Source organism: Pleurodeles waltl, chromosome 9 (assembly GCF_031143425.1).
Source record: "Pleurodeles waltl isolate 20211129_DDA chromosome 9, aPleWal1.hap1.20221129, whole genome shotgun sequence".
In the NCBI taxonomy this organism is placed as follows: Eukaryota; Metazoa; Chordata; class Amphibia; order Caudata; family Salamandridae; genus Pleurodeles; species Pleurodeles waltl.
Window position 1 is genome coordinate 869721102 of NC_090448.1, and position 16006 is coordinate 869737107.

General features: G+C 43.8%; 1 protein-coding gene across 2 annotated transcripts in view; it reads left to right on the forward strand.

Annotated features, from left to right (window-relative positions):
• The window catches only part of TTC8 (tetratricopeptide repeat domain 8), a 296727-nt gene that overhangs the window by 163321 nt on the left and 117400 nt on the right, over positions 1 to 16006 (forward strand). For both annotated transcript variants that reach the window (XM_069208150.1, XM_069208149.1), the window contains one exon: positions 983 to 1070. In XM_069208150.1, coding sequence (XP_069064251.1) covers positions 983 to 1070 — 88 coding nt within the window. The remainder of the gene's footprint in view (positions 1 to 982; positions 1071 to 16006) is intronic.

Genomic DNA, 16006 nt, shown 5'->3' on the forward strand with positions numbered 1-16006 from the left:
CGAGTTGAAGGCTCTTAAGGGATAATCCAGATCCTACACAGAGGCTGATGGCTGTGTTGGAATTATGATGAGACGTTATCTCAGTAAACGGGGTGTGAATAGATGGGCAGCAACCAGAACACTTTGGGATGATGGCCTTATAATCAAATCACCTGGTTACCTGAATTCCTTAATGCATTGATTCTCAAGGTTCCCCAGAAGGAAATAACTACTGTTTCATGGACCTCACTACTTTAACCTAGCTTTATCAGGTCTGATTCTTTATCACATCATATCCTTATACCTAAAGAAGACCAAATTAATTGGAATCGGATGTTATAACATGAAAGGTATTCTGATGCAGACACACTTTAATTACACCCTACCGTAGCTCTTTTATCCCGGCCAACAGAAAAGAAGGAAACAATCCCAGGTCTATATCTGTGCTCATTCCATCACAGCTGCGGTCTATTGTGTTGCAGCTATTAAATTAGTTCCAATAAGGGATGGGCTACTCAACATTTTCATGCTTGTTTTACTCTCGTCTCCAATCCTTTTTGGGTTGTACATAATTCAGCGGACAATGTGGGACTTGCATTTTAACTTCACTGTTTTTTGGTATGCTTTGGAGATGGTCCCAGTGTTTTTGAATAGGAGAGATCCCAGATGTTGACTTACTATAAAGCGTACCTTTATGCAGACTTTGTGATTCCTAGTCACGATGCTCTCTACTAAAACCTCAGCATTAGGCAAGGAAGGTTGTGCATAAATTGGTTGTAAACAGTTTATGATGTAGCACATTTGTGCAGGAAAAAGGATGCAGCTTTGCACCCTCTGCTGTGTGTAACTACTTTTCTGTCCTCCCCCTTCCTTACCCTGTGGCAGGCTGTTCCCGTGATCTAGAGTAAAAGCAGCCTTTACTCTCTAGAACTAGGAGCAATTGATTAATCAAATATGTATAATTTTATTGTGTTTTCTGTTTTTTTTCTTAATGTTTCTTCAGGTTGGGATTGTATAGGGAAGCTGAAAAACAGTTCAAATCTGCTCTCAAGCACCAAGACATGATTGACATATTTCTTTTTTTGGCAAAAGTAAGTGATTGACATCTAACTCTATTTAGCAGAAGTAAGTGAAATGTGTTATTGTATAAACTTAAGGCTTGTATTTGCTCTCGCTTTTCAAGTGCTAAGTGAGATTCCTATTGAGAAGTGAGATTCCTCAGGTAATGGTAATATCCAGTAGTAGGAAGGGTTGCTTCTATTTAAAAAATCCACATACTTAAAAGCCACATATTCATTTACCTACCACTCCACGTAGAGGTCTGCTCTTACAAATGGGCTAATGCAGAATAGATCAGAAATATTCATTATTAAACGTTTTCTTGCTTGCTAAAATATATCTCCACAAAGTACACAGTTTCTGCTTTTTATAATCTGACCATTGAATGTTAAACTAGATCTGGAAACTAGAAGCAGCTCTCCCGTGTTAGCAGGGGGATGCTGCAGCTAGCTCTGCCCGCTCCTCCAAATGTAATGTTACAGAGCTGTGCGTTGTGCATCGTTGCGTTCCACGGACAATTCCTTCTTTGTACGGCCCTCAAAGTGGACCACGAGCTGCTGTCCTCAGGATTATTCCTCTAAGGATTATGCTTTTCCTAATAGGGTTTGTTCCCACAAAATGTTGCTCCTCCTTCCACCAGGAGTCTTCTTCGAATGTTATAGATGTGCATCATCGTGAATTGGAATTGGAACATGGCCCTAGGTCTGTGGATCTTTGTTACTCTATTCTTTTGGAGGCCACCCCTGAACAGGAAAACTATAATATGATGACGCAAGACCAGTGAGGTAGATGCCTCTCTAAATCCCATTACTGATCCATTATCCAGAGTAGATCTGTGAAGAAGTCCTTTCCATCAAAGTTGTCCTCCCTCGACTTATATAGTGATCTGAATCTGGGCACTGGACAGATTGTGTGGTTAGCATTGGTGCTCAGCTCTGTTTTAGTCCTTTTCCAGTGCTGTTGGGCACTCTTCTGCCTTAGCAGCGTCTGGCAGTGACCCCACTCAAGTGGGGGCATTCACCGCAGTCTTGCTGACCATGTTGCTCCTCCAGTTCTCACTTGTGCGCCTTCAGGTTCCCTGACCGCACCTCTGCTGGCTGCTTCCACCTCAGCACAAGTCGGCTCCACAGGACCTTCTGATGCCATTATGGCACCTAGAGACACTGTTGTGCACCCAAATGCCTCACTCGTACTTTCAGCCTCAGCACCACTAATGTTCTTGACTTCAGATTAATTGTCTGGGCTTCCAAAGACATTTTCATTAAAGCGGGTATGTCTGTTGAGAATGACTTTAGTGGTAATCATTCTAATGAGTTACCAACTTGAATCAGCGCTCTGCAGGATTTACAGGTTTTCTCATGATGCAAGTGGTGTTAGCGAGGTAGATGACCTTTCTTGTCTTTTAGACTCTGTCAGGGTTTCTATTTTGACCTTCAGTGGCCTAGGTTGAGGTCCTCGATTGACAGGCCTGCATGACTATCATCTGAGATTTTGCCTTCTGCGTTGCAAGGCATTTTTGCTTCCGCTATTCTTCAGTCCTGCCTCCAGATTTACTGCTTTGGTATTGATTCTTGAGGTGAGAAACTTGCACATAGAAGTATTGGAATTAAAAGTTAATTACCTTTGGAAATAATCTATTTGGTGAATAATGTGACTACTTACAGATTCAGCATGGATCCGCAAACTTCCCCATACGGAGGAGGTGTCTTGAACAACTGCTATAATTTGCTAATTCTGATTTATTTTTTTCATACAACATCCATTCAGTTTCTCCAGATTAGGTAATGGAAAAAAGTGTGACAACTGATATCAGAGCTTCGACTGACACCACATACAACTACCGTGGTGCTACCTCCTGGCTTAGTAGGGCTATTTCAAGTTTTCAGATCCAATCTGGCTCTTGGAGAGATTCATGAGATGAAGAGTGTACAGGTAGATAGTTTATCTGCCCGAAATATTGTTACCAAAGATCTTTAACTTTTTCTTTTGTCCCATTTCTTCTTTTTCACTTGGCTGAATTGGATTTTAACTTCAGCCTGTATTAAAAAAAAAAATACACCAGCTTGTTATGCAGTTATTTAGAATGCAAATAAAAGCATATGTTAATATGCTGGTGTTGGAGGCAGCACGTTTTGGTTGACTGAGGGGAGGCCCAGGCCAGACAGAACATACCACTCCAATCAGGGGTGGGTGATTACACTCACTGTATAACCTGCGCTCACCCTTGGGTAGCTGGGACACATGCTGTTCACAGTGGTGCGTAGCCCAGCCAGGCACTCCAATATTCAGGTAGTTACCAATTCTGCACCTCCCTGATGGGAGTCACAACGTCTGGGGTGCAATGACTTGAGTCACCCCGGACAATAGTGGTTCCACACAAAGAGTTTCCAAAAATGCACCGACCTGGAATGAGGCACAACAGCTGGTGCACGATGACTTGAGTTGTACCAGACAACTCTGGTCACACATGGAAAGTTACCAGTAATGTGCGGTGAGTGGAGTCGTACCAGACAACTCCGGACACATACGGAAAGTTACCAATGCCGAACCTCCCTGGAATGAGGCACAGCATCTGGTGCACCATGACTTGTCGCACCAGACAAATCCGGTCTCTTTCTCTTTCTCTTTCTCTTTCTCTTTCTCTTTCTCTTTCTCTTTCTCTTTCTCTTTCTCTTTCTCTTTCTCTTTCTCTCACTTTCTCTTTCTCTCACTTTCTCTCATATGGTGAAGGTCCACACTCCTTGAATACAGGCAGTACTTTGAAGGCTCTGCAACAAGCAAATCCTGTCTTCAGGCGCAATACTTAATTCCATGCACCGCTGCTACCAGGTGACATCCAGCAAATGTTGTAGGCACTTAAGAGGGCACCACTCTCCAGATGAGATGGGCAGAAGGTGTCGATCCCTTGTGGGAGGTCTTTGGTGTCCCTGAGACCTTCATTAAATAACAGGTAGCAAGCCAACAAGCCCTTGGAGAGCACACTTCAGAGTTCCACACAGCAGCAACCAGTTGTCCCAGGCCAGCCACGATGCAGGAACGGTGCGAAGTCCCTTCGTAGGGCAATAATTACTCCTTGTGCGCAACAGATTCTTCTGGCAGTGTGCACTACGTTCCTCCAAGTGTATCTCTACTTTGCTTCAGTAGAGCACCAGTAGTTATGCTGTAGTGTGCCTTTGCAGTTGGGGAAGGTTCAGAGGGTTCCCTTTGAACCACAAATGTCTCCCCTAAATTTCAGTCCTGTCCGCCATGGGGCTGTGGAATGCAGTTCTTAATCTTTAGTGGGGCCATGATCTGGCTCCGAGAGGCCATGCTTCAGAACCTTTCTCTCCAATCTATCCAGCCAGGCCTACAAATGGCAGAGGTCTTCATTCCAGTTGTGTGCCCAAGATTTATAGCTGTTGCTAGGGAACGCACAGATGTGCTCCTTCATCCCCCAGCCTGGACTTGAGTCAAATTAAAAGGCACACAAAGCATTTCAGGGCAGAGAAATGTCCACTATCTACAAGTAGCATTTCTCCATGTTTATCGACAAAACCACCTTTATCATAGAAAGGGGGTTGTCAAGACGCATCCAGTGACAGTAAACAACATGAGGATGCACTGCTGCAATCCACTGTTGCAGTTAGGTTAACATGGGAGAAGTGTTACAATTACTCCTATGGGCATAGTAGCTCTCCCATGGAGTGAAAACACACATGAGTGTTCTTTACTCTCTGGGCATATGTGCCCTTGCGCACATACAAGCCTACATTGGCAGGCTGGACACATGTTTAAAAGCATGTTAGGCGAGTTACTCGTTTAAAGCACCATAGATGCTAGAGTGCACACCTAGGACTACTATGATAGGTGGAATACTTATTTAAGACCCCCTCCCCCAGGTGCTAGTGTGCACGCACAGGCCTGATATGACAGGCTGGTTAGGGGTTTAAAGCACCATAGGTGCTAGTGCGCACATCCAGGCCTGTTATGACAGGCTGGATGCATATTCAAGCATGCCATAGTGACAAGTGCCCACCCAGGCTGTCATGACCGGCCCAGCACATGTTTGGCGCCTAAGTGGGCACATGCGCACACACTGGCCAGCATCACTTCATCGTATATGTAGGAAGGTGCGCCCACTTCCACACTGTGTTCACAGGGGGTAAGGGCCCAAGGTTCTGGGGCCACCAGTAGGGAATCAGCCAAAATGTATGGGAAGAGCTGACCCCCCTAGGTAGGGAGAGCCCAAGTGGGAGTTCTTCCCTACCGGGCATGGATCACCCATGTGTACCTGCCCAGCCTCCCATCTACCACCTGCCCTGCCCTTCAAGGGGTGCTATAGGGGTAGCGGAGGGTCCCCTCAGGATTGGCTACGACATTAGTAGTGCCAGCCCAAGCACAACTGCACCTCCACAGGTCTGCATTGGCAGGCACGCCACATGCTTCACACGCTATTCTAATGGGTTGCTCACTCAGTGCTATGTCCCACTAGTAGCCAGGGCTGTACCCCCCCAGGTATGTGTTGTATCTTTTTTGTGGGGCACTCCAGGGTACAGCATCTGAACCAATCACGTAAACACCCCTTCCTAGCATGCGTTTGAAGGGCACGCATACTTTCTCCTTGCAATACAGTGGGAAAGTGCCCATAGACCTAAGGCCACGCAAAAAGAGTCCGCAAAAGACAGGGAGGAAAAAGAAATAAAAATCAAGGAAATCCCCAAAGAAAGGCTATCTCCAACAGCTGATTTTGTATAAAGACTCCAGGAAACTCTCAAGCAGAAGTACAATATCATCTTTCTATGTTTTGTGGCCCAAAATTGTATTAAAGAGAAGACCATTAAAAGTAGTGCAGAATATTTTGTAGCACTTCATCTGTCCTGTTGCACGTGAAGGTTCAGAAATGCAGAGTGGTTGTACATGAAATGAGGTTTTGCCCTTCTTTTTACTTCCTGTTGTTGGCAATGAAAATACATATGACACTATGGAATGTTACATGTTTTAATATTCATGTGTAGGCTTGACTGCACTATAGTGGAAGCAATAGACCTAATGGTCAAATGGACTTTTTTCTATATTGTGATACATATTTTGTATGGCATTTTCTGACTATTGAAGCAGTTTAGAGTCATTGATATTGGGCAGCTACCTTGAGAACATCCTTTTACAATATACAATGTATATTTCTGGAACACATGGCTACTCAAAAAGAGTTTCCTAGCGCTAAACATAAAGATGGGACAGGCCAAAAAACATAGAACATCCAGGATCTCTTGTTAAGTTTCCTATGTTCCACTTCTTAAAATCTAGGTCCATAGGGAGCCAAGTAGTCAGTCTTGAGTGGGCACATCTTTTACCACACTGTCAGCCCAGTGAACCCTGCAGTCTTTGAGCCACCCCTGCTGACATATCCAACAGCCTAAGTCACTTGACCCTCAAGGGACACATCAGCCTGGATAACCGATTTCAGAGTACGAAAGGACTCTGAATAAGCTTTGAGGTCGCTTGAGGACCAGCGTGCCATGTCCGTTTTTGGCATGCTTGCATGCCTCCTTAGGACCAAGCCACCACTTCCTGTGAACAGGTGAATTATAGCTAAAGGCCTTGAATGGAGCTGAACATCATATTTTCTATTACGGGAGATGTCATGGCGGGTGGAAGCACATAGGAGAGAGAATTACAGCCTGGTAGTCCCTTCCTTACATAGTCCGTGAGACAGCACAAAAAGGTTGTTTGTGGGATGTACTGTTTGGGTTGCCCGCTTTGCTGCAGTATGAGTGTAAGTCATAGGTTTTTACACCGTGGTAGACTTTTGACTTGTGCATTGCTGGATATTGAAATCTGGAGCATACTACAACCTCCTAGAACAGTGAAAGGAGGCTTCACTCCTACAGCTGGACATTGGGTGCAGGCAACCCAACCCAGACACATTACTTTGGTCTGATGCAGCCACCTTCTAGCTGGGATGTGTACTGGTATGGCAGTGAGTTTTGCCTCCACAAACAGAGTTCATTTGTTAGTTCGGGACCAACGCCAGTCATCTTCCCTGGAGACTTGTGTTTTTATTATCCATCCCTTGTTCTGGTTCACTTAATCCTCTTTTCTTGTTTTATCTTCTGTAACGTACTGCTTTCCTTCTCGCCACTTTATCCTGGTCTCCATGCCTTCCACTCAGTGTATTAATCATTTTCCTCCATTTGTAGATTTTGGAGCTGAGTAGGTAGTTTCAAGTGATGCAGAGTGGAGATGTTGCTCCATCTATAACCATTTATGTGGTTCAACTTGGGGTTTAACAGATTGTATAGAAGTGGAGTTTTCTATTGGTGCAGGGGGGTGGGGAGCGATGGGGACATGGGGAGGGGTTGCAAGGCAGAATCACAATAGGTCACTGATGAGTGAAGCTGGTAGGTTGATTAATCATTTACAATATTCATGATACACTAACTACCTTAGTGCGATCTTTGGCCCCATTAAGTTCAGTTGAACGAGTTTATTGACCTGTACATTCATTCTGTATCTGTCATGGCTGAATTTGTTGTGATATTGTGGAATTTTAAATTGTAGTCAAGCGATGAAGGCTAGGGGCACATTTACTTAGGCAGTGACCTGCAGAGGTAATTTTACCGGAGACCAACTTGCTTATGGCTAGGATGAAGAACACTTTTGGTTCTCCTTTTTTCTCTTCCTCAGCAAGGGAAGATGCACTTTGGGTATCCCGGTCAAGAACACAAGGTGATTTCTGCTAAGGCAGAAGTATACACAGGTTTAGCTGGTGCGCTTTCAGGTAATCTTACTCAGCTGCTATGCTCTTAATTTCTCAATATTGACAAGAAATATTTTTTCATGGGTTAAGAAGTGGGGTTGAATGAGTATGCTATTTATCCTCTAGATGGCTTGAATTTCATGGCTGGAGCAATATTACATAGTGTTAGTTGAAGAGTTCACAAACCAGTGCGCATTATTTCAATGACGTTGTGAGTGGTTATGGTTTAGAGAAACTAGATCTATGACTGGCGGATCACTTTATGGACACACTCATGAGTACTCTTCTGATTCTTAACTCTTATTTCCTCATATATCACATATATGCTGGTGGCTCATAGGGGGTATAGCCCTTCACACCCAGTTGGGATCTCAGGAGAGAACTCTGACTGACCGAGCTAATAGAGAGGAAATACCCTGAGCAATCATGGACGTCTGTGATGTCAATAATGGAACATAATTAGAAACATTTTTCCAGGTCAATAGGGGCATTAGGTTTGATAAGAAAAGTGGTAGGTAATTTTGGGATTAACAAGATTTGAAGAACTGTACAAGGAGAGTCAGAAAAGCGGGTTAGGGTGAATACTGAATCTGTTGCAGAATCGCTGAAACTGGCTGCCATGTATAAAAGCAATGACCTAAAGGAAGAAATAGGCCACTGGGCATTGAAGATGCTTGTTAAACAGTAATAAATATGGAAAAAGGAAAAAGGTGAGAACAGTGGAGTTTTACAAAACGTAGTTTGCAGATTGATATATACATATGCAAATCATTGGAGATCCCCTCAACTACATTTTGACACTGTTTTTATGCTTGATTTGAAGCTGTGATGCCTTTATTGCACTGCCAGGCTACCCTGGGTTTGAATGCCTGTATTATATTTTAGGGCTTAGTACAGTGTTATTTAACTGCAGTAAGTTATGTGGTAACTAGGGGACAGCTAGCCAGGAAAAATCCCTTTGGTAAACAGAGTTCTCTCTCAGGTGATCTTCATTGATAGTCGTAAGCACTGAATAATCCTGCCCGTGTGTGGGAATCCTGGAGCACTTTCCCATCGTATAACTACTTAAGTGTAGATGCTCGCCTTTGTTCGGGAAGGCCTACAGAAGCAGATAAGAGAATAAGGGACAGGCTACAATGGCCAAATTATTCAGATTGTACTTAAAAAAAAAAAAAACAAGCTCAAGAAACCCATATATATATATATATATATTTAATTGTAATATTCAGTAAAACATCTTAAATCTCTTTCACAAACCCTTTTTCGTAAAAGTAGAGATGAAGGATAGCATGACAATGTAGCCTGATGGGCTGCCATTATGTGAGATTAAAACAGCGTCTTTAAGAACCCAGCCATCATGCCCAGCAGGTGGTAGTTGCTTCAGTTAATTTTTTCCAGCTCCTGGTGACAGGATGTTGGAGTACTGAGCTCAGCCTTTTTAGGCTTTTTCTTTCAGAAATCACCAGTGGATTATTTGTGACAACTTTATTTGGTGATTTCCATTTTTCCCTTACATTTTCTGACAGAAAATGATGGTATTTTGTCAAATAAAATTACTTCTTTATTTGAGAAGTGTCCTGCCTGTGGGATAAAGAAGGCCAAATCAGACCCTCACAATGTCTGTATTATTTGCCTTCCACAGAGCCATGTTCCTGGCAAATGCCAGCACTACAGGAAGTTTTCAGGGTACACTCATGGAGTGAGAATATTGGCTTCCATCGCACAGGAGCGTGACGCAGGGAACAGCCACAGTCTGAAGGTGAGACATCACAGTGAGGAAAGGGTTAGTCCTCTAACAGGGCTTTTCCATCTACCTCTAAAGACCCCAGGTGTTAAAGGTCTACAAAGAGGAGTTCATCACAAAAAGATGTAATTCCAGATCAATGTTGAGTATTGATGTCAAAACAAGGTACTGCGCCTACATGTTCACCATTGAGGGCTGGGTTGACGTTGAGGAGGAGGTGACAGTAGATGTTGAGACAAGTTAGGTCATTGAAGACCTACTGTTGAGAAGAAGGTTGTTGAGTGTATCGATGTCGAGAAGAAGGTCGACATTGAGACGTAAGAGGAGGTCAATGTTGAGGAGTGTATCGATGTTGAGGACATCACGACATAAGAAAAGAAGGAAGTGGTGACACATTTCTACATCTCCTGACTCTGAATACTCCAGAGTCTACTCTCCTTCACAAATACTGCTGCCAGACTCTCCTTCGCCTCTGCCATCATCCACTTCTCCTCATCCTCCTCCTCCACTGCCACTTCCACAGCCTCCACGTCCTGCACCTCTTCCACTGGCACCATTTCCAATTCCACTTGTGAGGGCCCCTCTTTGGAGGCTTAGAGTTTCACCACACACATCACGCTCAAGAGCACGCCATCGTTCACACCATTGCAGAAGCCACAGATCCCCGCATTCTTCAAGGCTCTCTTGTCATCACCATTACTCTTCTAGATCAAGATAGCACACAAAATCTAGACATCATTCCTATTACTCTGCTTCCAATTCTACAGGAAGATATTCAACAACCCTGTCAGTCTTGCCATCACTGCAAGTTTCTCCTGTGGAGGATAGCACCACCTTCCAGGAGGTCCTGGTGAGAGATCTGCGAAGCTCAACATACCGATGTCCTTCCCATCACCTTTCACGTCAGTCATATTTGAGACTCTTCACCATTGCTCCACATCACAACCTCTCCATCCATTGATGCCGAGCCTCTTAGAACTGGCCATGGGACTATTCCTGACTCCAGCCTCAGCCAAGCCTGCTCCATCCAGCTTGCCAAAGAAATCTAAACCTCCGAAGCAGGATCCTCTTTCTCTAGTCTAACCCACCTCCAGACTCTGTGGCCGTATTAGCGGCCAAGAAACAACATGTTACAACTCCGTCTTCTGTACCACCTGACAAGGAGCTCAAGAAGGTGGACTCGCTAGGCTGCAGAGTATGCAGTACAGCTGCAACAACTATGAAAGCAGCAGATGCATCGACTCTTCTGGGAAGATATGATAGGGCTTTATGGGACTCCATTCAAATGTTTTCTGAAGATCTTCTCAGAGAAAGACATGAAGATTTCCTAGAGGTCGTCATCATCATCATCACACATAAGCTTTATTAGGTCAAATTTAACCATCAAAGCAATACAATCACAACTAAAATGACAATAAATGCATAATAAATACAAGATTAAGGTAAGATTAAACAATCAATTAGTCATTAAAAAATTAAATAAAAACATGTATGCTAAAAATCCTTAGTGTACTTTCCCAATAAGTTGGCCTATATAATGATAAGACACTATCTCTCATTGTCATCCGATATACATCAAACAATGGATCACGATAACCATAAAATTAATATATAAAATCAGTGTATAAATAAATTTAAGAACAATAATTATTTGAAGACAGATCATTTTGGCTTTTTAAGAGGCGTATAAGTATGTGCCATGCGGCTGCAAGAAACTTGCTGACCGCACAGATTTAAAAAAATGGGGGTATCTCTCATCATCAGTCTCAATGCATCTTTACAATGTCTCATACCCATATTCCTACAGGCTTGGTGGATCCACTTCCGCAGAGCTATCCCACAAGCAGGACAAATAAACATGAAATGTACTAGAGTTTCCGAAGTACAATTACAACTGGGACATAGATCAGTTGTCAATGCAGGTCGCCACATACTAGTAAAAGACCTCAAAGGTAAGCACTCATACCTGAAGCGGACATACAAGCTTTTGCTTAATAAGTCGGGGATTAAATCCAGGAATGGTTCAAAGTGAGGGTGCCACTTGAAGTCAAGAAATTGGGATGTCAGTCGACCGTGTGACGTACATATCAAGTACCTGTTTCTGATGTAAGACCAATAAACTGATTTCAGATGATGTTTATGAGCCCTCCTTAGATTATAGCGTTGACTCCAAAAGTCCCAGAATGTGAAGCCATCTCACAATATGATTCAGCCAAGGAATAGAGAGTGCATTAGGTCTCTCTAAGATATCTTGTAGAGACTCCTTGTACACAGCTAATTCCGGGGTAGTCCAGATTCGTACCCAGTAAAGTAGGGGTCTTAGGGCTATTACGTCAGAAATGCAGGAGAAACCAAGGTCCAAGAACATTGGGATCAATGGGATATTACAAGGGCATGCCAAAAGGGATCTTATAAAACTGTTTTCCCCCACAGATAATTTGCTAACATTTGAAGATCCCCACATCTCTGCACCATAAGATGCTGCATCCTGGGCCTTCACTAAAAAGATTTTGATAGCTGGAGAGACAGCTTTCGCAATGGTAGATTTATAAAACCGCAAAATAGCCCCAGATCTTGTTACTTATTCTGACCCCCAGGTAATCGATAGAGCTTACCTTACTTAAGGGAGCCCCATTAAGTAAAATTGTACATCTTTTGGTGGGGCCATAGCCAAAGGTCATAAATTTGGTTCCAATCCATAATCTGTGCAGAAAGCGCTGAATCTATCCACTAGTACCTGCAGGCCCATAGGAGTTTTGAAAATTAAAAGTGAATCATCAGCAAATAACAGGATCAGAATCTTTTGGTTATTTAGGGATGGAGCATCATTTTTAGTCAGTTACAATTCCAACCACCTCATTGATAAATAAAGAAAAAAGAGTGGGAGCAGGGACACAGCCCTAACGTATCCTTCTCCTAATATCTGTTTGATCCGTAAGTTCCCCCTGGCTACCCCATCTCACTCTTGCATAGGTATTCTCATGTAACCTTTGGATTAAATACACTAGGTTCCCCGGGGCACCAATTTTGTTCAGGACTTCCCATGGCTTCCCTCTAGGGACAAGGTCAAAGGCTGATCTTAAGTCCACGAAGACAACGTACAATTTATGTTTTGCTAAAATGACATATTTCCAATATAGCAAAGAAAGCCTAAAGACCTGGTCCATCGTGCTAATTTTTGGACGAAACCCAGCCTGAAGAGGGGATAAGGCCTGAGTGTCTTGGGCCCATTCCATGAGCCTGTCTAAAACTTGCTTAGCAAAGATCTTTTGCAAATTATTGATAAAACTAATTGGTCTACAGTTGCCTGGGGAGCCTACATCACCTTTTTTATATATGGGGAGTATTTCCGCCCCAAGCCACATGTCCGGGATAGGGCTATCTGCTGCTATGGCGTTCAATAGTGTATTTATATACCATGTCCAGAGAACGGGTTCAGATTTGAACAAGTCCCCCGGTATCTTATCAGGACCGGGACCGTTTGATTTGTTCCTAGAGGTCTTCAATGAAGGAATGATGGTCTTCCATCAGATCATCAGTGCTGCAGCTGACTCCTCCTTGCTAACGGCACATGAACACTGTCATGGAGAGGCTTTAATGCAGGCACTCCTGACTTAGACTCACGGCCCTCTAAAATGAGTCTCAGTGAAGAATCCCAAATCTACACTCTTTGGCAGCCACACAGATGATGAGATGGCTTGGATAAAATCCAAAGTGGAAACCCCTAAGGCAGTCGCCTAGAAAAGCAGAGAGAACAGAAATTGCCTTACAAGCCCTACCAGAGGTGTTTCTTTTTTTACTCCCAGAGGGTTCAAATCCTTCACTGGTATCAAGGTCAACAGCAATCCCATCAGCAGAGGCCTTACCAGCAACAGCAGTGTAAGCAACCTAGAGAGAGATAAGCAATCAGTAACCTGCTGAAGAGGGAAAACCCATCACAGGCTCAAAACCATAAATCTTTCCTTCCCTCTGTTCTGTTACCCACTCTGTTAGGGGGAAGCATTTTGCATTTTCTGGCAGAGTGGCGGACATCACAAGATGCCTGGGTACTAAATATTGTTCAAAATTGGTATTGTCTCAGGTTTTTAAGTCCTCCACCGCATATACCACCAAACCATCCAATCAACAAATACAGATGCTACGATCGAGGGACAACATCCTTCTACAGAAGCAGACAGTGAAGTCTGTTCCTTTCAACAGGGAACATGCATTTACTCTTGATACTTTCTGGTAAAGAAGAAAGGCCCCAAGAACGAGTTCAGCTCTATTTTTGACTGGAGATCGGCCAACAGATGGACTAGGCGAGAGAAGTTTAGAATGCTAGAACTGTATCAAATATATCCCCTGTTACACCAGGGGGATTGGCTGTGCTCCATAGACCTTCAGGATGCATACTTCCACTTAACAATAGCCAGGATGCATAGCAAATTCTTGAGGTTTGTGGTGGGTCAAGACCATTATCTATACAAGTGCTTCTACTTGGCATCAAGACAGCACTAAGCACCTTCCCGAAGTGCATGGCGGTGGTAGGTGCCCACCTAAGGAAACCGAGAGTCTTCATCTACCCCTACCTAGATGATTGGCTCATCAGACGTCAAATCCTCAGAAAGCCTATGTTCATTATCAGTGGACAAGCAGTCTCCTTCAAAGATTAGGGCTCCATATCAACCATACCAAGCCAACGTCTATTCCTGTTCAAACGCTACATTAATTGGGGGGGCTCCATCAATACCAATCAGACCCGGACCCCAGAGGAGATACTATTATCAATTCATCTGAAGTGTTACTCCTTAATGAAAGCCTCTCATCCACAGCAAGAACAGTGTCATCGCTTGGCTCAATGGCTTCATGCATCTTCCTAACCCCGCCCATCTCCATATGAGTTTTCTTCAAGAATGTCTTGTGGATCAATGGGACCAACTCAAGGGTAATTGGGAGGACAGGATCTTACTCTTCCCCCATGCAACACAGCCTCTGGCATGGTGGTGCTGTGTGAAGAATCTGCTTCAAGAAATGCCCTTCCATCAGGAGTTTACCTCCGAGACAGATGCCTTGTTACTAGGATGGGGAGAGCACATGGATCACCTCTCTATTCAAGGAGCATGGTCTCAGAAAGAGATGACGTACCACATCAGTCTCCTCAAACTCAGCACCGATCACCTGACACTGAAAGCTTTTTTCCGTTATTCACAATCAAATTCCTGCTTGTTCAGATGGACAGCACAATAGCCATGCGCTACCTCAACAAGCAAGGAGGAATGATGGTCCAGGCCTCTGTCCCATGAGGGCCAAGCAATCTGGAAGTGACTCTTAACCAGAGACCTGAGGATTATGGCAACTCATCTCCCAAGTCTCCAAAATGTATGAGCAGACTCTCTGAGCAGGGTACCACAGGATGATCATAAATTAGTCTTCACGACAACATTGTAAAATACATCTTCAATCTGTGTGGCGCCCCGCACATCGATTTGTTCGCCACAACAGAAAAGAAAAAATTCCCAGACTTCGCCTTGAGGTACTTTTAACCAGGGACACGGAGGGATGCTGTATAGATCGACTGGTGCAGCAAATTTCTCTACGCCTTTCCTCCGATTCCCCCTGATCCCATAAGTCCTCATCAAGCTGTCCTACTTGAGAGCCAGAATAATCATCATTGCTCTAGAATGACCATATCAGTGGTGGTTCACAGACCTTACTCACCGGTCAGAGCGTCTACATCACGAGCTGCCATGCAGACCAGGTCTTGTAACAAAAATCAGAGGACAGATGGTTCACCCCAATCTCTCCTCCTTGAATTTGGCAGCATGGCTCCTGAGCTAGTACCGTATGGACCCTGGAAACTGCCACTAGACGGTATAGAGATTTTCAAGGAGGCTAAACAGCCATCTGCTCATTCAGATGGAAAGGATTTTATATTTGGTGTTCTAGCAAGAACGTGGGCCCAGCAATCTGCCAGGAAGATATCATTCTTCCTTATCTACTTTATTTGGCAAACTCTTGGCTTATAAAATGTCCTTCTCAAACCTCTTTTTTTGTTCACAATCCCAGTCATAAAAGACTTCTTAGAGGAGTTAAAGAAGGTATTCCATCCCATAAGGTGTCCATCTCCTCTAACGCTTCATGCAGGCTCCTTTTGAGCCCATTCACAAATCATCTTTACAAAACCTCTTGTGGAAAATGGCTTTCCTCATAGCAGCCACATCAGCACGCAAGGTAAGTAAAATCTAGGCACTGTATGTTCATGAGCCTTACACCGTCTTTCATTCAAGTGATGAGGACTCATCCTGAATTCCTTCTGTAGGAAGTTGGCTCTGTATATACTATTTCAAAGTAAGAAATAGTGTGCACAGAGTCCAAGGGTTCCCCTTAGAGGTAAGATAGTGGCAAAAGTAGATAATTCCAATGCTCTTTTTTGTGGCAGTGTGGTCGAGCAGTAGGCTTATCAGAGGGTAGTGTTAAGCACTTGTACACACACAGGCAATAAA